Here is a 26,616-nt window from a genome sequence, read left to right on the forward strand (position 1 = left end):
GACAGAGGAGGGTGTAGGATAAGAGAGTGCTGTAGTGACAGAGGAGGGTGTAGGATAAGAGATGGCTGTAGTGACAGAGGAGAGTGTAGGATAAGAGATGGCTGTAGTGACAGAGGAGGGTGTAGGATAAGAGATTGCTGTAGTGACAGAGGAGGGTGTAGGATTAGAGATGGCTGTAGTGACAGAGGTGGGTGTAGGATAAGAGATGGCTGTAGCGACAGAGGAGGGTGTAGGATAAGAGATGGCTGTAGTGACAGAGGAGGGTGTAGGATAAGAGAGTGCTGTAGGGACAGAGGAAGGTGTAGGATAAGAGATTGCTGTAGTGACAGATGAGGGTGTAGGATAAGAGATTGCTGTAGTGACAGAGGAGAGTGTAGGATAAGAGATGGCTGTAGTGACAGAGGAGGGTGTAGGATAAGAGAGTGCTGTAGGGACAGAGGAAGGTGTAGGATAAGAGATTGCTGTAGTGACAGAGGAGGGTGTAGGATAAGAGAGTGCTGTAGGGACAGAGGAAGGTGTAGGATAAGAGATTGCTGTAGTGACAGATGAGGGTGTAGGATAAGAGATGGCTGTAGTGACAGAGGAGGGTGTAGGATAAGAGATTGCTGTAGTGACAGATTAAGGTGTAGGATAAGAGATTGCTGTAGTGACAGAGGAGGGTGTAGGATAAGAGATTGCTGTAGTGACAGAGGAGGGTGTAGGATAAGAGATTACTGTAGTGACAGAGGAGGGTGTAGGATAAGAGAGTGCTGTAGTGACAGATGAGGGTGTAGGATAAGAGATTGATTTAGTGACAGAGGAGAGTGTAGGATAAAAGATTGCTGTAGTGACAGAGGAGGGTGTAGGATAAGAGATGGCTGTAGTGACAGAGGAGGGTGTAGGATAAGAGATGGCTGTAGTGACAGAGGAGGGTGTAGGATAAGAGATGGCTGTAGTGACAGAGGAGGGTGTAGGATAAGAGATGGCTGTAGTGACAGAGGAGAGTGTAGGATAAGAGATGGCTGTAGTGACAGAGGAGGGTGTAGGATAAGAGATGGCTGTAGTGACAGAGGAGGGTGTAGGATAAGAGATGGCTGTAGTGACAGAGGACGGTGTAGGATAAGAGATGGCTGTAGTGACAGAGGAGGGTGTAGGATAAGAGATTGCTGTAGTGACAGAGGAGGGTGTAGGATAAGAGATGGATGTAGTGACAGAGGAGGGTGTAGGATAAGAGAGTGCTGTAGGGACAGAGGAAGGTGTAGGATAAGTGATGGCTGTAGTGACAGAGGAGGGTGTAGGATAAGAGATTGCTGTAGTGACAGAGGAGGGTGTAGGATAAGAGATTACTGTAGTGACAGAGGAGGGTGTAGGATAAGAAATGGCTGTAGTGACAGAGGAGGGTGTAGGATAAGAGATTGCTGTAGTGACTGAGGAGGGTGTAGGATAAGAGATTGCTGTAGTGACAGAGGAGGGTGTAGGATAAGAGAGTGCTGTAGTGACAGAGGAGGGTGTAGGATAAGAGATGACTGTAGTGACAGAGGAGGGTGTAGGGTAAGAGATGGCTGTAGTGACAGAGGAGGGTGTAGGATAAGAGATGGCTGTAGTGACAGAGGAGGGTGTAGGATAAGAGATGGCTGTAGTGACAGAGGAGGGTGTAGGATAAGAGATGGCTGTAGTGACAGAGGAGGGTGTAGGATAAGAGATGGCTGTAGTGACAGAGGAGGGTGTAGGATAAGAGATGGCTGTAGTGACAGAGGAAGGTGTAGGATAAGAGATGGCTGTAGTGACAGAGGTCGGTGTAGGCTAAGAGAGGGCTGTAGTGACAGAGGAGGGTGTAGGATAAGAGAGTGCTGTAGTGACAGAGGAGGGTGTAGGATAAGAGATTGCTGTAGTGACAGAGGAGGGTGTAGGATAAGAGATTGCTGTAGTGACAGAGGAGGGTGTAGGATAAGAGATTGCTGTAGTGACAGAGGAGGGTGTAGGATAAGAGAGTGCTGTAGTGACAGAGGTGGGTGTAGGATAAGAGATGGCTGTAGTGACAGAGGAGGGTGTAGGATAAGAGATGGCTGTAGTGACAGAGGAGGGTGTAGGATAAGAGATGGCTGTAGTGACAGAGGAAGGTGTAGGATAAGAGATGGCTGTAGTGACAGAGGAGGGTGTAGGATAAGAGATGGCTGTAGTGGCAGAGGAAGGTGTAGGATAAGAGATGGCTGTAGTGACAGAGGAGGGTGTAGGATAAGAGATGGCTGTAGTGACAGAGGAAGGTGTAGGATAAGAGATGGCTGTAGTGACAGAGGAGGGTGTAGGGTAAGAGATGGCTGTAGTGACAGAGGAGGGTGTAGGATAAGAGATGGCTGTAGTGACAGAGGAGAGTGTAGGATAAAAGATTGCTGTAGTGACAGAGGAGAGTGTAGGATAAGAGATGGCTGTAGTGACAGAGGAGGGTGTAGGATAAGAGATTGCTGTAGTGACAGAGGAGGGTGTAGGATAAGAGATGGCTGTAGTGACAGTGGAGGGTGTAGGATAAGAGATGACTGTAGTGACAGAGGAGGGTGTAGGATAAGAGATGGTTGTAGTGACAGAGGAGGGTGTAGCATAAGAGAGTGCTGTAGTGACAGAGGAGGGTGTAGGATAAGAGATGGCTGTAGTGACAGAGGAGGGTGTAGGATAAGAGATGGCTGTAGTGACAGAGGAGGGTGTAGGATAAGAGATGGCTGTAGTGACAGAGGAGGGTGTAGGATAAGAGAGTGCTGTAGGGACAGAGGAAGGTGTAGGATAAGAGATTGCTGTAGTGACAGAGGAGGATGTAGGATAAGAGAGTGCTGTAGTGACAGAGGAGGGTGTAGGATAAGAGATTGCTGTAGTGACAGAGGAGGGTGTAGGATAAGAGATTGCTGTAGTGACAGAGGAGGGTGTAGGATAAGAGATTGATTTAGTGACAGAGGAGAGTGTAGGATAAAAGATTGCTGTAGTGACAGAGGAGAGTGTAGGATAAAAGATTGCTGTAGTGACAGAGGAGAGTGTAGGATAAGAGATGGCTGTAGTGACAGAGGAGGGTGTAGGATAAGAGAGTGCTGTAGTGACAGAGGAGGGTGTAGGATAAGAGATTGCTGTAGTGACAGAGGACGGTGTAGGATAAGTTATGGCTGTAGTGACAGAGGAGGGTGTAGGATAAGAGAGTGCTGTAGTGACAGAGGAGGGTGTAGGATAAGAGATTGCTGTAGTGACAGAGGAGGGTGTAGGATAAGAGATTGCTGTAGTGACAGAGGAGGGTGTAGGATAAGAGATTGCTGTAGTGACAGAGGAGGGTGTAGGATATAAGAGATGGCTGTAGTGATAGTGGAGCGTCTAGGATAAGAGATGGCTGTAGTGACAGAGGAGGGTGTAGGATAAGAGATTGCTGTAGTGACAGAGGAGGGTGTAGGATAAGAGATTGCTGTAGTGACAGAGGAAGGTGTAGGATAAGAGAGTGCTGTAGTGACAGAGGAGGGTGTAGGATAAGAGATGGCTGTAGTGACAGAGGAGGGTGTAGGATAAGAGATGGCTGTAGTGACAGAGGAGGGTGTAGGATAAGAGATTGCTGTAGTGACAGAGGAGGGTGTAGGATAAGAGATGGCTGTAGTGACAGAGGAGGGTGTAGGATAAGAGATTGCTGTAGTGACAGAGGAGGGTGTAGGATAAGAGATTGCTGTAGTGACAGAGGAAGGTGTGGGATAAGAGAGTGCTGTAGTGACAGAGGAGGGTGTAGGATAAGAGATGGCTGTAGTGACAGAGGAGGGTGTAGGATAAGAGATGGCTGTAGTGACAGAGGAGGGTGTAGGATAAGAGATTGCTGTAGTGACAGAGGAGGGTGTAGGATAAGAGATGGCTGTAGTGACAGAGGAGGGTGTAGGATAAGAGATTGCTGTAGTGACAGAGGAGGGTGTAGGATAAGAGATGGCTGTAGTGACAGAGGAGGGTGTGGGATAAGAGATTGCTGTAGTGACAGAGGAGGGTGTAGGATAAGAGATGGCTGTAGTGATAGTGGAGCGTCTAGGATAAGAGATGGCTGTAGTGACAGAGGAAGGTGTAGGATAAGAGAGTGCTGTAGTGACAGAGGAGGGTGTAGGATAAGAGATGGCTGTAGTGACAGAGGAGGGTGTAGGATAAGAGATGGCTGTAGTGACAGAGGAGGGTGTAGGATAAGAGATTGCTGTAGTGACAGAGGAGGGTGTAGGATAAGAGATTGGTGTAGTGACAGAGGAGGGTGTAGGATAAGAGATGGCTGTAGTGACAGAGGAGGGTGTAGATTAAGAGATGGCTGTAGTGACAGAGGAGGGTGTAGGATAAGAGATGGCTGTAGTGACAGAGGAGGGTGTAGGATAAGAGATGGCTGTAGTGACAGAGGAGGGTGTAGGATAAGAGATTGCTGTAGTGACAGAGGAGGGTGTAGGATAAGAGAGTGCTGTAGTGACAGAGGAGGGTGTAGGATAAGAGATGGCTGTAGTGACAGAGGAGGGTGTAGGATAAGAGATTGCTGTAGTGACTGAGCATATGTGAATATATGACTGTATTCTGTAGTTAGTGATTATTACTCACCTGTGATGATATCTGTAGGGATTTCCTCCTCCTTACACTGTTGATAATTCATCCCATACGTCTCTCGTTCTTCCTCTGTATCTTCTATCTTCATATCAGTCACATACGTCTTTTCTTCCTTCTTTATAGCTGCTAGCTTAATATTAGTCAGAACTCCATCCTAAATAACCCATATAAAATGAATGCGAGAAATAACAGGAGATTTGGTAAGAACTTACCTTTGTTATCTCCGTTTCTACGAAGTCCTTAGGGTCCACAGGGATACCTTGGGGTATAGGTCTTGGCTCCACAGCCATGGGCACCACAGATTTAAAGATGTCCTCCCAGGATGCACTGGGCCCCCTCCTATACCCCGCCCCCAGGCCAAGGCACCTCAGTTTTAGTATCAAGCCATAGGCCGGGAGAGAGGAAAAAGGAAGAAGAAAGTCTGGAACACACAAGATTCACATTCTCATAGAAAAGGGAGACAGAAACTGGTGACCAGAACACCCCCCTACGGAAGCACAGGGCGTCAGGGCGGGTGCCCTGTGGACCCTAAGGACTTCGTAGAAACGGAGATAACAAAGTTAAGTTCTTACCATATCTCCTGTTTTCTACCTCAGGGTCCTTAGGGATCCACAGGGATACCTTGGGGATGTCCCAAAGCAGTATCCTTCAAGGGAGGGGACACTCCTGTGCCGAGAGGAGAATCCGCCGCCCGAAGGAAGCATCCTGAGAAGCAAATGTGTCAAAGGCGTAATGCTTGACGAAAGTATGGACAGAGGACCACGTGGCCGCCTTACAAAGCTGAAGAGCTGAGGTGCCACGTCGAGCTGCCCACGAAGGTCCCACAGATCTTGTAGAATGAGCTTTCACAGAGGGTGGCACTGGGAGTCCCTCGTGAGTGTATGCCTCAGAGATCGCCATGCAGATGCAGCGTGCCAAAGTCTGTTTATTGGCAGGCCAACCCCTCCTATGAAATCCATATAGGACGAACAAAGAGTCCGATTTTCTAAAAGAACTGGTACGGTCCACGTAAATCCGCAGAGCCCGTACCACATCCAAAGAAGCCTCACCAGCTGAGAGATCAGATGAATTAAAGGCTGGGACCACAATTTCCTCGTTAATGTGGAAACTAGACACTACTTTAGGAAGGAATTCAGGACGGGTACGAAGTACCGCCCTGTCCGAATGAAAAATTAGAAATGGGTGACGACACGAAAGAGCCCCCAAATCCGACACCCTTCTGGCTGAAGCAATAGCCAGAAGGAACACTGTTTTTGCCGTAAGCCATTTCAGATCCACAGAACCCAGAGGTTCAAATGGAGGATCCTGTAGCGCCTTCAGGACCACAGCCAGATCCCATGAAGCTACCGGATGGACATAGGGAGGCTGGATGCGAAGGACACCCTGCATAAAGGTATGGATATCAGGCCGCGTGGCAATCCTTCGTTGAAACAAAACCGACAGGGCAGAAACATGCACCTTCAGTGAAGCAAGGCGTAGACCTAAATCCAAGCCTGCCTGAAGGAAAGCCAACACTCTCGATATTCTAAACTCGCGAGGATCGTACGCTTTAGGGCGACACCACTCAAAATAGGTATGCCACACCCTGTGGTAAATTCTAGCTGAAGCCGGCTTACAAGCATGTAACATGGTATTGACCACCGCTCTAGAGAAACCCTTGGACCTCAAGAGGGAAGCCTCAAGAGCCACGCCGTCAAAGATAGCCGACTCAGGTCCGGGTAGAGACAAGGACCCTGAGACAATAGGTCCGGCCTCTGAGGTAACAGCCAAGGAGTGTCGATGGATAGACACTGGAGATCCGAGTACCAACTCCTTCTGGGCCACGCCGGGACCACCAGCAGGATCTTGCCTCCTTCCTGCCTGAACTTTCGAATTACTCGAGGCAGCAGGGAGAATGGAGGAAACAGGTACGCGAATTGGAAGTTCCACCGTGCCGACAGAGCGTCCACCAGGAGAGCTCCCGTGTCTCTTGTTCGGAATCCGTACGCCCACAGCTTGCGGTTGTGTCTGGAGGCCATGAGGTCTATTTCGGGAAGACCCCACTTGTCCACCAGGAGTTGGAACACCTCCTGGTGAAGAGACCATTCCCCCGGGTGTACATCGTGGCGCCTCCCAGTTCAGCACATCTGGAATGAAGACGGCCGAAATGGCCGGCAGATTGCCTTCTGCCCAAGTCAGAATGCGGGACTCCTCCTTTAGAGCCGCTTGGCTTCGAGTTCCTCCCTGACGATTTAGGTAAGCCACCGTGGTGGCGTTGTCTGACTGAACCTGCACAGGTTTCCCTAGCAGGAACGGTCTTGCATGTTGCAGCGCCCTAAACACTGCTCGAATTTCCAATATATTGATTGGCAGGTTCGATTCCTCCGACGTCCACCGGCCCTGGAAGACATGTGGGCCTGTCACAGCGCCCCAGCCCCGAAGGCAAGCATCCGTTGTTAGAAGGACCCAATCCGAAATCCAAAACGGACGTCCCCTGCTGAGATGAGACTTTTGTAACCACCACGTCAAAGACAGGCGCACTTCCGGAGTGAGCCTGATCATCTGCGTCTTTATTCGACGGGGATTTCTGTCCCATCTGGACAGGATCAACATTTGTAGAGTCCTGGAGTGGAACTGGGCATACTCCACCATGTCGAACGTTGACACCATGGATCCCAGTAACTTCATCGCCGAGAGAAGAGACACTCGGCGACTGCTTAGAATATTGCGTATCTTGGACTGCAACAGGGCTATCTTTTCCTCCGTCAAAAAGATCCTCTGTTGCTGAGAGTCCAACAATGCCCCGAGATGGACCATTCTCTGAGAAGGAATTAGAGAGGACTTCTTCCAGTTCACTATCCAGCCGTGAGCCTGCAATACCGATATTGTCAGTTGTAGATGGCTGCAAAGGACTTGTGGCGACCCTGCCAACAACAGAAGGTCGTCCAAGTAAGGTAACAGGCGAACTCCCTGCAACCGCAGGTGTGCCACCATGGCCGCCATTACTTTTGTGAACACCCGAGGAGCCGTGGAAAGGCCAAACGGTAGGGCCTGAAACTGGTAATGGAGGTCCAACACTGTAAATCTGAGGTAGCGCTGATGAACCCTGGCAATGGGGATATGCAGGTAAGCATCCTGAATATCCAGGGACACCATAAAATCCCCAGGCTGCATAGCTAAAACAATAGAACGCAGAGTCTCCATCCGGAACCGAGGGACCCTTAAAAACTTGTTCAAGGACTTGAGGTTGAGTATAGGTCGGTATGATCCATTTGGTTTTTGAACCAGAAAAAGGTTGGAGTAATATCCGGTCCCTCTCAGGGATAACGGAACAGGTTCTATTACTCCCATTTGAAGCATAGAACGCACCGACTCTTGGATCGCTAGAGCCTTCGTTGGATCTGAAGGACCTGCTGTTACAAAGAACTGATGAGGAGGCCTTCTGCGGAAGGAGAGGGCATATCCTTGAGATACCACCTCCCGTACCCAAGTGTCTGTGGTGGTTTTGAACCAACACTGGGCGTATTGCAGAAGTCGGCCTCCCACCCTGGGATCCCCCAAGGGGAGGCCCAGCCCGTCAGGCTGAGGGTTTGTCGTCTGGCTTGGCAGCTGGACGTCTGGTACTCCAAGCTTGCTTCTTGGTCTTAGTGGTCTTTTTGGGACCTGAAGGTCTCGGAAAGGACTGAACCCTAGGTTTTCCCGGAGGGCGATAGGGCCGAAAGGACGGATTTTTAGACCCCGACGGAGTCGGGGCTGAGGGTAGACACGCAGATTTGGCAGCCGCCAACGTGTCTACTATTTTGTCCAAGGCTGGTCCAAACAGGACCTGTCCATTGTAGGGTAAGCATTCCAAGCCTTTCTTGGATTCAGCGTCCGCCCTCCACGAACGTAACCACAAGGAGCGTCGAGCGGCCACAGCCGCCGCAGAAATCCTAGAAGTAAGCAGGCTCAAATCCAAAGTTGCTTCGTTAATGTACGTAGCAGAATCCCGAAGGTTACCCACTAACATAACCTGTTCGCTGGTACCCTCAGAAGCGAATGATGTCTCCAAAGCGTCCGTCCACCTTTCCATAGCCTGGGCCACCCAGCAGACAGCCATAGCTGGTCTAGATGCTCCTCCAGCAAGGGAATAGATGGACTTAAGACACACCTCCACCTTACGGTCTGTAGTATCCGTCAGAGAAGACATAGACGGCATAGGCAAAGTTGCGCTCTTTACTAAGCGCGTAATGTGAGAATCCACCTGAGGAGGAGACTCCCATTTAGTGAAATAATCTTCCGCAAAGGGATAAGTATGTGCCAGGCGCTTGTGAGGTTGAAATCTTTTTCCTGGAGATTTCCAGGCCTCCTCCATGTGATCAACTAGCTGACCAGATAGGGGGAAAACTGCTGCAGCTCCTTTAACCTCTTTAAAATAAGCATGAGTAGGAGCTGCAGGTAAGTTGTCGTCAGTAATTACCATGGCCGCACGGACTGCCCGTATGAGGCCTGGAATGTAAATACTAGACTTAGCCTCTGCTTGAGGAGTGTCAGTGTCCGACAAATCTAGAATTTCGCCCTCATCAGACGACCCGTCATCCTCATCATCCTGAGCGGATGGATATGACAATAACAGTCTTTTAGCAGGTCTGGATTGATCCTGCTGTGTGCTCCGCACCCCAGAATCAGACAAACCTGGGTCAGCCTGATTAAGGACCTGTTGCGGGGGGCACTGCATTACTATCGGTCCCGGAACTCCCAGAACAGGAGGCGGGACTACCGCCTGCTGTGCAAACCCCAATTGTGGAAACGTCGGAGGGGCTGCAAGCCTATTTACAAGAACAGTCAGGGCTTGTGCTAAACAAGCCCAAGGTGGTTCCTTAGAGGTGCTGGGTACAGCAGAGTTACCAGGGACGGCCAAACATGCAGCACATAACCCATCCTGGAGTACCGCCCACTCCCCCACACCTGCTTTACATCTGGAGCAGGAAAATAGGAGAGGTGCTCCTCTAACAGAGTCCTCACTGGACATAGTGGTATGTGACACTCCTCTCACAGAAATAAATCATAAACTGTGAGGTAAATTCCTACCCTGACAGTACTGGCACTGAGAGGGCTGGTCAAGAGGAAGAAATAGGGATAGCTAAAATGGCTGACAGGAGAAAAATCAGGCACACAGAGCTAGCATAAAGTCACATACAATGCAGAAACGCTGCACTAAGTGCACTATCACTTACACAGACTTACAGCCTGGCAGTGATAGCGCTACATACGCTGACCTTTACTGGAGGAGAGGTATGTAAGGGGCACCCCAGGCTCCGCACCCTGTCACCACATCACATAAAATGGCCGCCGGAGGATGAAGGGAGGCGGGCCTGAGGAGGATCAATGCCTCAGCCCGCCAAAGCCTTAATGTAAGGCGCCGACAGCAGTGATGGGGAGGAGCCTCCTGTGCGCTACAGGGAAGGCATCCTTCCCTGGCAGGCCATTAACCCCCGGGGATGCTGGAGCGTGTTCTGCAACGCTCCAGCCCCGTCTCCCTGGTGGTCTAGTGGAGAGCGCAGGCATCCGCCTGGCTCCACTATACTGCCATCCCCAGGGAGCCCCCAGCCCTGGGGACGCCGGACTGTGATTCAGCGGGCGCCTACCGCAGACGCCCGCTGCTTACCTGCTGCCCCCCGTAGGTCCGGCCACAGTCCCAGGCCCCCGGAGGTTCCGCTAGCAGGAACCCCCAAGAGCCCGCCGAGCTCCCCGGATCACTACCGGTGGTCGGCGCCGGCGGGGGTGTCGGAGCGGTAGCATGGACGTCCGCTGGACAGTCCTATACTACCGCTCTTGAAGATCTTCAGGGGCTGTTACACAGCCCCCCTCTGCGATGACCCAGCTTCCCGGCCGGGCACCTACTGAAAACTGAGGTGCCTTGGCCTGGGGGCGGGGTATAGGAGGGGGCCCAGTGCATCCTGGGAGGACATCTTTAACTCTGTGGTGCCCATGGCTGTGGAGCCAAGACCTATACCCCAAGGTATCCCTGTGGATCCCTAAGGACACTGAGGTAGAAAATTAATTCACAGTATGCAGTGACTGAGGACACATACAGCTTCTGTACAGATCACACATCTCCATCACTGCCCACCTGGGCACCTCCATGTAGTCTAATTCCATGATTTGTGCCCTCGACATTTGCAAAGCAATACGTTTTGTAATGAATATAATTGCTATTTAGATAAATATTTAGGTGCAGTAAGCATTAAACAAGATTTAGAAAAATACTCAATAGAACTAATTGCCCATATATATTTCTCATATAGTACAATTTGGGCAAAATGTAAAATTTGTAGTAAATCTGTAATCCCCATCTGCTTTCTTATACAGGGATAGACGTTCTCATTTTGTTATCAGGGTCCTGCTGCAGTGCACAGGGGTAAGAGATCCCTAGGACACTGCTATCATGTGTATCTAATTATCACCTGGATATTCTGCACCGGCCCCAAAACAAATAATTTTTAAGTACCAATACACATTCACAGCGAGTACCCCTGGGGGTACTATACCAAAGGGTGAGAACCATTGGTATAGTGAAAAGTTACTTTGCTATGTTGGTATATTGGTGAGACTCTAAATCCCACCTACCTGATGCTCCTGTGGGGTCCTGTGATTCTCCTCTGTACAGTGCTGGGAATAAAGAGGACGGGGACATCTCTCTGGGGTATTTATGTTACTGGCTCCATCTGTAGGAGACACACAGTGACTGAGTACATTGTAAATATGTGATTATCAGGTGATGTGTGTATACAGGGGGCCCCCATACCTGCTCTCCCCTGTACAATAAATTACAGTCTCCTCTTACCCAGTGATTTGAGGGGCCGGTGATTCTCCATCATCACGTCCTTGTACAGACCCCTGTGTTCCTCTATATACTCCCCCTCCTGCATGGAGACATAGACAGTGACATCCTGACACCTTATAGGAACCTGACACACACAATGATACAGTCATCACCCAGACCCATCCCCTGGTGTTACTGTATAATGTCCCATTCCCAGCAGTCACCTCTCCAGTCATCACCCAGACACATCCCCTGGTGTTACTGTATAATGTCCCATTCCCAGCAGTCTCCTCTCCAGTCATCACCCAGACACATCCCCTGGTGTTACTGTATAATGTCCCCTTCCCAGCAGTCACCTCTCCAGTCATCACCCAGACACGTACCCTGGTGTTACTGTATAATGTCCCATTCCCAGCAGTCACCTCTCCAGTCATAACCCAGACACATCCCCTGGTGTTACTGTATAATGTCCCCTTCCCAGCAGTCACCTCCAGTCATCACCCAGACACATCCCCTAGTGTTACTGTATAATGTCCCATTACCGGCACTCACCTCTCCAGTCACCACCCAGACACATCCCCTGGTGTTACTGTATAATGTCCCATTCCCAGCAGTCACCACCCAGACACATCCCCTGGTGTTACTGTATAATGTCCCATTCCCACCAGTCACCTCTCCAGTCATCACGAGACACATTCCCTGGTGTTACTGTATAATGTCCCATTCCCAGCAGTCACCTCTCCAGTCATCACCCAGACACATCCCCTGGTGTTACTGTATAATGTCCCATTCCCAACAGTCACCTCTCCAGCCATCACCCAGACACATCCCCTGGTGTTACTGTATAATGTCCCATTCCCAGCAGTCATCTCTCCAACCATCACCCAGACACATCCCCTGGTGTTACTGTATAATGTCCCATTCCCAGCAGTCACCTCTCCAGTCATCACCCAGACACATCCCCTGGTGTTACTGTATAATGTCCCATTCCCAGCAGTCACCTCTCCAGTCATCACCCAGACACATCCCCTGGTCTTACTGTATAATGTCCCATTCCCAGCACTCACCTCTCCAACCATCACCCAGACACATCCCCTGGTGTTACTGTATAATGTCCCATTCCCAGCACTCACCTCTCCAGTCATCACCCAGACACATCCCCTGGTGTTACTGTATAATGTCCCATTCCCAGCAGTCACCTCTCCAGTCATCACCCAGACACATCCCCTGAAGTTACTGTATAATGTCCCATTCCCAGCAGTCACCTCTCCAGTCATCACCCAGACACATCCCCTGGTGTTACTGTATAATGTCCCATTCCCAGCAGTCACCTCTCCAGTCATCACCCAGACACATCCCCTGGTGTTACTGTATAATGTCCCATTCCCAGCAGTTACCTCTCCAGTGAGCAGCTGAATGATCTTGTTGGTGAGTTCCAGGATCTTCTGGTCATTGTGTCTCTCATGTATCAGTGAGTGAGGTGGAGGCACCGTGATGGGGCTCTGGGTCCTGCTCAGTCCTCCTGACACACGGGGATGGCTGCTATTTGTCACACTCTCACTGGATGTCTTCTTCATTACTGTGTAATCCTGAGTATTGGAAAATACTATCGTATTATTACTATAGCTATCAGTGATGTCACTGTGACTCTCCCAGACCCTCTCACCTCCCCAGTCATGTCCCTGTATTATTACTATAGATATAAGTGATGTCACTGTGACACTCCCAGATCCCCTCACCTCCCCAGTCATGTCCCTGTATTATTACTATAGATATAAGTGATGTCACTGTGACACTCCCAGATCCCCCCACCTCCCCCAGTCATGTCCCTGTATTATTACTATAGATATAAGTGATGTCACTGTGACTCTCCCAGAGCCTCTCACCTCCCCAGTCATGTCCCTGTATTATTACTATAGCTATAAGTGATGTCACTGTGACACTCCCAGATCCCCTCACCTCCCCAGTCATGTCCCTGTATTATTACTATAGCTATAAGTGATGTCACTGTGACACTCCCAGATCCCCTCACCTCCCCAGTCATGTCCCTGTATTATTACTATAGATATAAGTGATGTCACTGTGACACTCCCAGATCCCCTCACCTCCCCAGTCATGTCCCTGTATTATTACTATAGATATAAGTGATGTCACTGTGACACTCCCAGATCCTCTCACCTCCCCAGTCATGTCCCTGTATTATTACTATAGATATAAGTGATGTCACTGTGACACTCCCAGACCCTCTCACCTCCCCAGTCATGTCCCTGTATTATTACTATAGATATAAGTGATGTCACTGTGACACTCCCAGATCCCCTCACCTCCCCAGTCATGTCCCTGTATTATTACTATAGATATAAGTGATGTCACTGTGACACTCCCAGATCCCCTCACCTCCCCAGTCATGTCCCTGTATTATTACTATAGATATAAGTGATGTCACTGTGACACTCCCAGATCCTCTCACCTCCCCAGTCATGTCCCTGTATTATTACTATAGATGTAAGTGATGTCACTGTGACACTCCCAGATCCCCTCACCTCCCCAGTCATGTCCCTGTATTATTACTATAGATATAAGTGATGTCACTGTGACACTCCCAGACCCTCTCACCTCCCCAGTCATGTCCCTGTATTATTACTATAGATATAAGTGATGTCACTGTGACACTCCCAGATCCCCTCACCTCCCCAGTCATGTCCCTGTATTATTACTATAGATATAAGTGATGTCACTGTGACACTCCCAGATCCCCTCACCTCCCCAGTCATGTCCCTGTATTATTACTATAGATATAAGTGATGTCACTGTGACACTCCCAGATCCTCTCACCTCCCCAGTCATGTCCCTGTATTATTACTATAGATATAAGTGATGTCACTGTGACACTCCCAGACCCTCTCACCTCCCCAGTCATGTCCCTGTATTATTACTATAGATATAAGTGATGTCACTGTGACACTCCCAGATCCCCTCACCTCCCCAGTCATGTCCCTGTATTATTACTATAGATATAAGTGATGTCACTGTGACACTCCCAGATCCTCTCACCTCCCCAGTCATGTCCCTGTATTATTACTATAGATATAAGTGATGTCACTGTGACACTCCCAGATCCTCTCACCTCCCCAGTCATGTCCCTGTATTATTACTATAGATATAAGTGATGTCACTGTGACACTCCCAGACCCTCTCACCTCCCCAGTCAGCAGGTAGATGATCTCCAGGGTGAGATTTAGTATCCTCTCAGTCATGTGACTCCTGTCCGTGTCCATCCTCTGTGATCAGTGATTTATACAGGCGTCTAGTAACAAGGATCTGACTACTCACTGCACAGAAATCTAGGAATAAATATAATGATTAGAAGCAATTTTTTACACAGCGCTACAGGGAATATTTAGTCACATCTGTCCCTGCCCCAGTGGAGCTTACAATCTACATTTACAACCACATAGACACCCTTCCCCACCTCCCACACAAAAAAAGAAGAAAGAAGCCAACTGACCTACCGGTGTGTCTTTGGCGTGTGGGAGGAAACTAGAGCTCCTGGAAGAAACCTATACAAACACAGGGAGAACATACAAAATCCACACAGAGTATTGTTTGTTAATTGACTTTACAACCCAAGTGCTGAGTAGTAATTGTCACTCCTGATGGTTGGTTTTGGGTTGGAACAGGCGTGGGAGACTGAAGAGGAGATTTGAGAGGTGTGGATGAACTTAGGTGGTTTGAGCCAGGACCTCATGTATAGATGTGAGGAGGTAGAGATACAGCAGTGGATGATGGGCCCAGGGCGAGAACAGGAATAGAAAGGGCCAAATGTAATAGGGTGAGAGTTTAGAAAATGTGAGAGTTTAGCAGTAAAGCCGTCACACTAATACATTGAACAAGTTCTATTTTCAAAACAGGAAACACCTGGATGAGAGTTTAAATCTTGAGAGTTTTTTGAGCCTGAAAAACATGGGACTTTGCCTTTTTGTGACCTTATTACATTGGCTGAGTTTAATAATGGGAGAGTTTTCCCTCACATTTTCTAAACTCTTACCCTATTTATTTGTCCCAAAGTCTTTATTGAACTGCAAGTTGGAATAATACTGAATGAATGAGCAGAATCGGATTGGGACCGATGATGCTGGATTGAGAGCTGGATCCGTTTGAGACTAATTTTTATGATTTGAAGAACTTAATGGAATTGAATCCGATGTTGAAGAATTGATTAACTAGATCGGTTTGAGACCAATGTTGATGAATTGAAGAACATAACTGATAAGAGTCCGATGTTGGAAGCATTGTATGAGACCGATCAACAGGTAATTATAGTAACAACTGGGTCTGCACCACCTGTATTATAGTAACAACGGGGTCTGCGCCACCTGTATTATAGTAACAATGGAGACTGCCCCACCTGTATTATAGTAAAAACGCGGTCGGCGCCACCTTTATTATAGTAACAACGGGTCTGCGCTACCTGTATTATAGTAACAATGGGGTCTGCGCCACCTGTATTATAGTAACAACGGAGTCTGCCCAACCTGTATCATAGTAACAAGTCTGCACCACCTTTATTATAGTAACAATGGGGTCTGCACCACCTGTATTATAGTAACAATGGGGTCTGCACCACCTGTATTATAGTAATAATGGGGTCTGCACCACCTGTATTATAGTAACAATGGAGTCTGCACCTCCTGTATTATAGTAACAATGGAGTCTGCACCTCCTGTATTATAGTAAAAATGGAGTCTGCACCTCCTGTATTATAGTAACAATGGAGTCTGCACCTCCTGTATTATAGTAACAAAGGAGTCTGCACCTCCTGTATTATAGTAACAAGGCGTCTGTGCCGCCTGTATTATAGTAAAAACGCAGTCGGCGCCACCTTTATTATAGTAACAACGGGATCTGCGCCACCTGTATTATAGTAACAACGGGATCTGCGCCACCTGTATTATAGTAACAATGGAGTCTGCACCTCCTGTATTATAGTAATAATGGAGTATGCACTGCCTCTATTATAGTAACAACGGGTCTGTGCCACCTGTACTATAGTAACAACGGAGTCTGCCCCACCAGTATTATAGTAACAATGGAGTCTGCACCTTCTGTATTATAGTAACAATGGAGTCTGCACCACCTGTATTATAGTAACAATGGAGTCTGCACCTCCTGTATTATAGTAACAAGGCGGCTATGCCGCCTGTATTATAGTAAAAACGCAGTCAGCACCACCTTTATTATAGTAACAACGGGTCTGCGCCACCTGTATTATAGTAACAATGGAGTCTGCACCACCTCTAATATAGTAACAACGGAGTGTGCACTACCTGTATTATAGTAACAACGGGGTCTGCGCCATCTGTATTATAGTAACAACAGAGTCTGCACCACCTGTATTATAGTAACAACGAAGTCTGCACCACCTGTATTATAGTAACAATGGGGTCTGCTCCACCTGTATTATAGTAACAACAGATTCTGCTCCACCTGTATTATAGTAACAACGGGGTCTGCACCACCTGTATTATAATAGCAACAGGGTTTGCGCCACCTGTATTATAGTAACAACGGGGTCTGCTCCACCTGTATTATAGTAACAACGCGGTCTGTGCCACCTGTAATAGAGTAGCAACGGGGTCTGCACCACCTGTATTATAGTAACATCGGGGTGTGCACCAAATATTTTATAGTAACAACGGAGACCGCGTCACCTGTATTATAGTAACAGCAGAGACTGCACCACCTGTATTATAGTAACAACAGATTCTGCTCCACCTGTATTATAGTAACAACGGGGTCTGCACCACCTGTATTAAAGTAACAACGAAGTCTGAACCACCTGTATTATAATAACAACAGGGTTTGCGCCACCTGTATTATAGTAACAATGGGGTCTGCTCCACCTGTATTATAGTAACAACAGATTCTGCTCCACCTGTATTATAGTAACAATGGGGTCTGAACCACCTGTATTATAATAGCAACAGGGTTTGCGCCACCTGTATTATAGTAACAACGGGGTCTGCTCCACCTGTATTATAGTAACAACGCGGTCTGTGCCAGCTGTAATAGAGTAGCAACGGGGTCTGCACCACCTGTATTATAGTAACAGCAGAGACTGCACCACCTGTATTATAGTAAAACGGGGTCTGCGCCACCTTTATTATAGAAACAACGGAGACTGTGCCAACTGTACTATGGTAACAGCAGAGACTATGCCAAATGTATTATAGTAACAACGGGGTCTGTGCCACCTGTATTATAGTAACAACGGGGTCTGTGCCACCTGTATTATAGTAACATCGGGGTGTGCACCAAATATTTTATAGTAACCTCGGAGACTGCGTCACCTGTATTATAGTAACAGCAGAGACTGCACCACCTGTATTATAGTAAAACGGGGTCTGCACCACCTGTATTATAGTAAAACGGGGTCTGCACCACCTGTATTATAGTAACAACGGGGTTTGTGCCACCTGTATTATAGTAACAAAGGAGACTGAACCACCTGTATTATTGTAACAGCGGAGTCAACGCCACCTATATCATAGTAACAATGAAGACTGCCCCACCTGTATTATAGTAAAATGGGGTCTGGACCACCTGTATAATAGTAAAACGGGGTCTGCACCACCTGTATTACAGTAACATCAGGGTCTGTGCCACTTGTATTATAGTAACAAAGGAGACTGCGCCACCTGTATTATAGTAACAACGCGGTCTGAACCACCTGTAATAGAGTAGTAACGGGGTCTGCACCACCTGTATTATAGTAACATCGGAGTGTGCACCAAATATTTTATAGTAACCTCGGAGACTGCGTCACCTGTATTATAGTAACAGCAGAGACTGCACCACCTGTATTATAGTAACAACAGATTCTGCTCCACCTGTATTATAGTAACAACGGGGTCTGCACCACCTGTATTAAAGTAACAACGAAGTCTGAACCACCTGTATTATAATAACAACAGGGTTTGCGCCACCTGTATTATAGTAACAATGGGGTCTGCTCCACCTGTATTATAGTAACAACAGATTCTGCTCCACCTGTATTATAGTAACAATGGGGTCTGAACCACCTGTATTATAATAGCAACAGGGTTTGCGCCACCTGTATTATAGTAACAACGGGGTCTGCTCCACCTGTATTATAGTAACAACGCGGTCTGTGCCAGCTGTAATAGAGTAGCAACGGGGTCTGCACCACCTGTATTATAGTAACAGCAGAGACTGCACCACCTGTATTATAGTAAAACGGGGTCTGCGCCACCTTTATTATAGAAACAACGGAGACTGTGCCAACTGTACTATGGTAACAGCAGAGACTATGCCAAATGTATTATAGTAACAACGGGGTCTGTGCCACCTGTATTATAGTAACAACGGGGTCTGTGCCACCTGTATTATAGTAACATCGGGGTGTGCACCAAATATTTTATAGTAACCTCGGAGACTGCGTCACCTGTATTATAGTAACAGCAGAGACTGCACCACCTGTATTATAGTAAAACGGGGTCTGCACCACCTGTATTATAGTAAAACGGGGTCTGCACCACCTGTATTATAGTAACAACGGGGTTTGTGCCACCTGTATTATAGTAACAAAGGAGACTGAACCACCTGTATTATTGTAACAGCGGAGTCAACGCCACCTATATCATAGTAACAATGAAGACTGCCCCACCTGTATTATAGTAAAATGGGGTCTGGACCACCTGTATAATAGTAAAACGGGGTCTGCACCACCTGTATTACAGTAACATCAGGGTCTGTGCCACTTGTATTATAGTAACAAAGGAGACTGCGCCACCTGTATTATAGTAACAACGCGGTCTGAACCACCTGTAATAGAGTAGTAACGGGGTCTGCACCACCTGTATTATAGTAACATCGGAGTGTGCACCAAATATTTTATAGTAACAACGGAGACTGCGTCACCTATATTATAGTAAAACGGGGTCTGCACCACCTGTATTATAGTAACAACTAAGTCTGCGCCACCTGTATTATAGTAACAACTGAGTCTACGCCACCTGTATTATAGTAACAACGGAGTCTGCGCCACCTGTATTTTAGCAACAATGGAGACTGCGCCACCTGTATTATATTAACAACGGGATCTGCGCCACCTGTATTATAGTAACAACTGAGTCTACGCCACCTGTATTACAGTAACAACTAAGTCTGCGCCACCTGTATTATAATAACAACGGAGTCTGCGCCACCTGTATTATAGTAACAACTGAGTCTGCACCACCTGTATTACAGTAACAACTAAGTCTGCGCCACCTGTATTATAGTAACAACTGAGTCTGCACCACCCGTATTATAGTAACAACTAAGTCTGCGCCACCTGTATTATAGTAACAACGGAGTCTGCGCCACCTGTATTATAGTAACAACAGTGTCTACGCCACCTGTATTATAGTAACAACGGAGTCTGCGCCACCTGTATTATAGCAACAATGGAGACTGCGCCACCTGTATTATAGTAACAACTGAGTCTGCGGCACCTGTATTATAGTAACAGCAGAGACTGCACCACCTGTATTATAGTAAAACGGGGTCTGCACCACCTGTATTATAGTAAAACGGGGTCTGCACCACCTGTATTATAGTAACAACGGGGTTTGTGCCACCTGTATTATAGTAACAACGGAGACTGCCCCACCTGTATTATAGTAAAATGGGGTCTGCACCACCTGTATAATAGTAAAACGGGGTCTGCACCACCTGTATTACAGTAACATCAGGGTCTGTGCCACTTGTATTATAGTAACAAAGGAGACTGCGCCACCTGTATTATAGTAACAACGCGGTCTGAACCACCTGTAATAGAGTAGTAACGGGGTCTGCACCACCTGTATTATAGTAACAACGGAGTCTGCGCCACCTGTATTATAGTAACAACTGAGTCTGCACCACCTGTATTATAGTAACAACGGAGACTGCGCCACCTGTATTATAGTAACAACGGAGTCTGCACCACCTGTATTATAGTAACATCGGAGTGTGCACCAAATATTTTATAGTAACAACGGAGACTGCGTCACCTATATTATAGTAAAACGGGGTCTGCACCACCTGTATTATAGTAACAACTAAGTCTGCGCCACCTGTATTATAGTAACAACTAAGTCTGCGCCACCTGTATTATAGTAATAACTGAGTCTACGCCACCTGTATTATAGTAACAACTAAGTCTGCGCCACCTGCATTATAGTAATAACTGAGTCTACGCCACCTGTATTATAGTAACAGGGTCTGCGCCACCTGTATTATAGTAACAACGGAGTCTGCGCCACCTGTATTATAGTAACAACTAAGTCTGCGCCACCTGTATTATAGTAACAACTAAGTCTGCGCCACCTGTATTATAGTAACAACGGAGTCTGCGCCACCTGTATTATAGTAACAACGGAGTCTGCGCCACCTGTATTATAGTAACAACTAAGTCTGCGCCACCTGTATTACAGTAACAACTGAGTCTGCACCACCCGTATTATAGTAACAACTAAGTCTGCACCACCTGTATTACAGTAACAACTGAGTCTGCGGCACCTGTATTATAGTAACAACGGAGTCTGCGCCAACTGTATTATAGTAACAACTGAGTCTGCGCCACCTGTATTATAGTAACAACGGAGTCTGCGCCACCTGTATTACAGTAACAACTGAGTCTGCGCCAACTGTATTATAGTAACAACTGAGTCTGCGCCACCTGTATTATAGTAACAACTGAGTCTGCGCCAACTGTATTATAGTAACAACTGAGTCTGCGCCACCTGTATTATAGTAACAATGGAGACTGCGCCACCTGTATTATAGTAACAACTGAGTCTGCGCCACCTGTATTATAGTAACAACGGAGTCTGCGCCACCTGTATTACAGTAACAACTGAGTCTGCGCCAACTGTATTATAGTAACAACTGAGTCTGCGCCACCTGTATTATAGTAACAACTGAGTCTGCGCCAACTGTATTATAGTAACAACTGAGTCTGCGCCACCTGTATTATAGTAACAATGGAGACTGCGCCACCTGTATTATAGTAACAACTGAGTCTGCGCCAACTGTATTATAGTAACAACTGAGTCTGCGCCACCTGTATTATAGTAACAATGGAGACTGCGCCACCTGTATTATAGTAACAACTGAGTCTGCGCCAACTGTATTATAGTAACAACTGAGTCTGCACCACCTGTATTATAGTAACAACTGAGTCTGCGCCACCTGTCTTATAGTAACAATGGAGACTGCGCCACCTGTATTATAGTAACAACGGAGTCTGCACCAACTGTATTATAGTAACAACTGAGTCTGCGCCACCTGTATTATAGTAACAATGGAGACTGCGCCACCTGTATTACAGTAACAACTGAGTCTGCGCCAACTGTATTATAGTAACAACTGAGTCTGCGCCACCTGTATTATAGTAACAACTGAGTCTGCGCCAACTGTATTATAGTAACAACTGAGTCTGCGCCACCTGTATTATAGTAACAACGGAGTCTGCGCCACCTGTATTATAGTAACTGGGTCTGCGCCACCTGTATTATAGTAACAATGGAGACTGCGCCACCTGTATTATAGTAACAACTGAGTCTGCACCACCTGTAGTATAGTAACAACGGAGTCTGCGCCACCTGTAGTATAGTAACAACGGAGTCTGCACCAACTGTATTATAGTAACAACGGAGTCTGCACCACCTGTATTATAGTAACAACTGAGTCTGCACCACCTGTATTATAGTAACAACGGAGTCTGCACCAACTGTAGTATAGTAACAACGGAGTCTGCACCAACTGTATTATAGTAACAACGGAGTCTGCGCCACCTGTAGTATAGTAACAACGGAGTCTGCACCAACTGTATTATAGTAACAACTGAGTCTGCACCACCTGTATTATAGTAACAACTGAGTCTGCACCACCTGTATTATAGTAACAACGGAGTCTGCGCCACCTGTATTATAGTAACAACTGAGTCTGCGCCACCTGTATTATAGTAACAACTGAGTCTGCACCACCTGTATTATAGTAACAACGGAGACTGCACCACCTGTATTATAGTAACAACGGAGACTGCGCCACCTGTATTATAGTAACAACTGAGTCTGCGCCACCTGTATTATAGTAACAACTGAGTCTGCCCCACCTGTATTATAGTAACAACAGGGTCTGCGCCACCTGTATTACAGTAACAACTGAGTCTGCACCACCTGTATTACAGTAACAACTGAGTCTGCGCCACCTGTATTATAGTAACAACAGAGTCTGCGCCAACTGTATTATAGTAACAACTGAGACTGCGCCACCTGTATTACAGTAACAACTGAGTCTGCGCCACCTGTATTATAGTAACAACAGAGTCTGCGCCAACTGTATTATAGTAACAACTGAGACTGCGCCACCTGTATTATAGTAACAACTGAGTCTGCACCACCTGTATTATAGTAACAACGGAGACTGCGCCACCTGTATTATAGTAACAACTGAGTCTGCACCACCTGTATTATAGTAACAATGGAGACTGCCCCACCTGTATTATAGTAACAATGGAGTCTGCGTCACCTGTATTATAGTAACAATGGAGTCTGCGTCACCTGTATTATAGTAACAACGGGTTCTGCGTCACCTGTATTATAGTAACAATGGAGTCTGCGTCACCTGTAATTTAGTAACAATGGGGTCTGCGCCACCTGTATTATAGTAACAACGGAGTCTGCGCCACCTGTATTATAGTAACAACTGAGTCTGCACCACCTGTATTATAGTAACAACTGAGTCTGCACCACCTGTATTATAGTAACAACGGAGTCTGCGCCACCTGTATTATAGTAACAACTGAGTCTGCACCACCTGTATTATAGTAACAATGGAGACTGCCCCACCTGTATTATAGTAACAATGGAGTCTGCGTCACCTGTATTATAGTAACAATGGAGTCTGCGTCACCTGTATTATAGTAACAACGGGTTCTGCGTCACCTGTATTATAGTAACAATGGAGTCTGCGTCACCTGTAATTTAGTAACAATGGGGTCTGCGCCACCTGTATTATAGTAACAACGGGTTCTGCGCCACCTGTATTATAGTAACAATGGAGACTGCGCCACCTGTATTTTAGTAAGATCTGCGTCTGTGTCAACTGTATAATAAAAATAGGACGCAAGTGTAACCTACCTGCCCAATGACAATGCAGCACCAGAGTGTGCACCACTACTATAGCAATGAATCATATTCTGCTAGCCCTGTAGTGACCAAGGTGGCACCAGTCTGCTCTAGCTATACTTCTGCAAGGAATAAGTGTCCGCTAACCATCTAGTACAGCAAGGTGACACCAGTCTTCTCCCCCATTAATACAGCAACGTATCAGTGCCTGCATCCTATGTAGTACAGCAAGGTGACACCAGAATCTGCTCCAGCTGTACTATGGCAAATAATCAGTGCCTGCTCCCCCTGTAGTACAGCAAGGTGACACCAGAGTCTGCTCCAGCTGTACTATAGCAAGGATTCAGTGCCTGCTCCCCCTGTAGTACAGCAAGGTTACACCAGAGTCTGCTCCAGCTGTACTATGGCAAATAATCAGTGCCTGCTCCCCCTGTAGTACAGCAAGGTGACACCAAAGTCTGCTCCAGCTGTACTATAGCAAATAATCAGTGCCTGCCCCCCTGTAGAACAGCAAGGTGACACCAGAGACTGCTCAGCCTATATAACAATAAAAATATAATAATATTACCTGCTGCCAGACACAACAATGGCTACTCTCTGTCCCTGCTTTCCGTGTGAATGATAAATGGAAGCAGAGCTCAGACCAGGAGAAAATGGCCGCCGCTACTATGGTAACAACACTGCCAGGGATCTTATTCCAGCCTGGACTGATAGACAAGAAAATGGCCGCTGAACTCCAACACTGAGGACATGTATGGTCACAATTCTTAGAGATGGCATCACATGATGCCACAGATCTCGGCTCTTAGTATTTGATTGGAAAGAAATACAGCCAATTGTACAACAAGGTTGACAAAGGCGGCTCCGCCCACCCGCCGTCTCTATGGCTGCAGTCATCGCCACCTCTCTGTCAGTGAAGTGATTGACGTACAGAGGAGCCAATCGGACTCTAGAATATAAGAAGCAGAGCTGAGGCCTATTTCTTATAAAAAATAAAAAAAAATCATAACATCATAGAGACACACACATTACTCTCATCACCACCCCGTGCCGGCGTCAGGTAACTTATGTGGTATTATTATTATATAGGGGAGAGGGGACCGTACAGTGATATATGAGGGGGGATAACACAGCTCCCAGCACACACTGATATGTGGTATTATTATTATTATATAGGGGAGAGGGGACTGTACAGTGATATATGAGGGGGGATAACACAGCTCCCAGCACACACTGATATGTGGTATTATTATTATATAGGGGAGAGGGGACCGTACAGTGATATATGAGGGGGAATAACACAGCTCCCAGCACACACTGATATGTGGTATTATTATTATATAGGGGAGAGGGGACCGTACAGTGATATATGAGGGGGAATAACACAGCTCCCAGCACACACTGATATGTGGTATTATTATTATTATATAGGGGAGAGGGGACTGTACAGTGATATATGAGGGGAATAACACAGCTCCCAGCACACACTGATATGTGGTATTATTATTATATAGGGGAGAGGGGACCGTACAGTGATATATGAGGGGGGATAACACAGCTCCCAGCACACACTGATATGTGGTATTATTATTATTATATAGGGGGGAGGGGACCGTACAGTGATATATGAGGGGGAATAACACAGCTCCCAGCACACACTGATATGTGGTATTATTATTATTATTATATAGGGGAGAGGGGACTGTACAGTGATATATGAGGGGAATAACACAGCTCCCAGCACACACTGATATGTGGTATTATTATTATATAGGGGAGAGGGGACCGTACAGTGATATATGAGGGGGAATAACACAGCTCCCAGCACACACTGATATGTGGTATTATTAAATATAGGGGAGAGGGGACCGTACAGTGATATATGAGGGGGAATAACTCAGCTCCCAGCACACACTGATATGTGGTATTATTATTATTATATAGGAGAGAGGGGACTGTACAGTGATATATGAGGGGGGATAACACAGCTCCCAGCACACACTGATATGTGCTATTATTATTATATAGGGGGGAGGGGACCGTACAGTGATATATGAGGGGGAATAACACAGCTCCCAGCACACACTGATATGTGCTATTATTATTATTATATAGGGGAGAGGGGACTGTACAGTGATATATGAGGGGGAATAACACAGCTCCCAGCACACACTGATATGTGGTATTATTATTATTATATAGGGGAGAGGGGACTGTACAGTGATATATGAGGGGAATAACACAGCTCCCAGCACACACTGATATGTGGTATTATTATTATATAGGGGGGAGGGGACCGTACAGTGATATATGAGGGGGAATAACACAGCTCCCAGCACACACTGATATGTGCTATTATTATTATTATATAGGGGAGAGGGGACTGTACAGTGATATATGAGGGGGAATAACACAGCTCCCAGCACACACTGATATGTGGTATTATTATTATTATATAGGGGAGAGGGGACTGTACAGTGATATATGAGGGGAATAACACAGCTCCCAGCACACACTGATATGTGGTATTATTATTATTATATAGGGGAGAGGGGACTGTACAGTGATATATGAGGGGAATAACACAGCTCCCAGCACACACTGATATGTGGTATTATTATTATTATATAGGGGAGAGGGGACTGTACAGTGATATATGAGGGGAATAACACAGCTCCCAGCACACACTGATATGTGGTATTATTATTATTATATAGGGGAGAGGGGACTGTACAGTGATATATGAGGGGAATAACACAGCTCCCAGCACACACTGATATGTGGTATTATTATATAGGGAGAGGGGACAGTATAGTGATATATGAGGGGGAATAACACAGCTCCCAGCACACACTGATATGTGGTATTATTATTATATAGGGGAGAGGGGACCGTACAGTGATATATGAGGGGGAATAACACAGCTCCCAGCACACACTGATATGTGGTATTATTAAATATAGGGGAGAGGGGACCGTACAGTGATATATGAGGGGGAATAACTCAGCTCCCAGCACACACTGATATGTGGTATTATTATTATTATATAGGAGAGAGGGGACTGTACAGTGATATATGAGGGGGGATAACACA

The 26,616-nt window shown here is 46.8% G+C and overlaps 1 protein-coding gene across 1 annotated transcript in view; it reads right to left on the minus strand.

Moving 5' to 3' along the window:
* Positions 1–24,179, minus strand: part of LOC148442529 (uncharacterized) — a 63,803-nt gene extending 39,624 nt beyond the window's left edge. Inside the window, exons 1-6 of the mRNA XM_088463845.1 lie at positions 24,092–24,179; positions 14,548–14,691; positions 12,745–12,936; positions 11,369–11,492; positions 11,152–11,249; positions 4,558–4,717 (exon numbers count right to left, since the gene is read on the minus strand). Of these exons, the coding sequence (XP_088319971.1) occupies positions 4,558–4,717; positions 11,152–11,249; positions 11,369–11,492; positions 12,745–12,936; positions 14,548–14,625 (652 nt within the window). The 5' untranslated portion in view covers positions 14,626–14,691; positions 24,092–24,179. The remainder of the gene's footprint in view (positions 1–4,557; positions 4,718–11,151; positions 11,250–11,368; positions 11,493–12,744; positions 12,937–14,547; positions 14,692–24,091) is intronic.
* Between the last annotated feature and the right edge of the window lie 2,437 nt (positions 24,180–26,616).

The sequence above is a fragment of the Taudactylus pleione genome, unplaced genomic scaffold (assembly GCF_031769625.1).
Source record: "Taudactylus pleione unplaced genomic scaffold, aTauple2 ptg001472l, whole genome shotgun sequence".
NCBI classification, from domain to species: domain Eukaryota; kingdom Metazoa; phylum Chordata; class Amphibia; order Anura; family Myobatrachidae; genus Taudactylus; species Taudactylus pleione.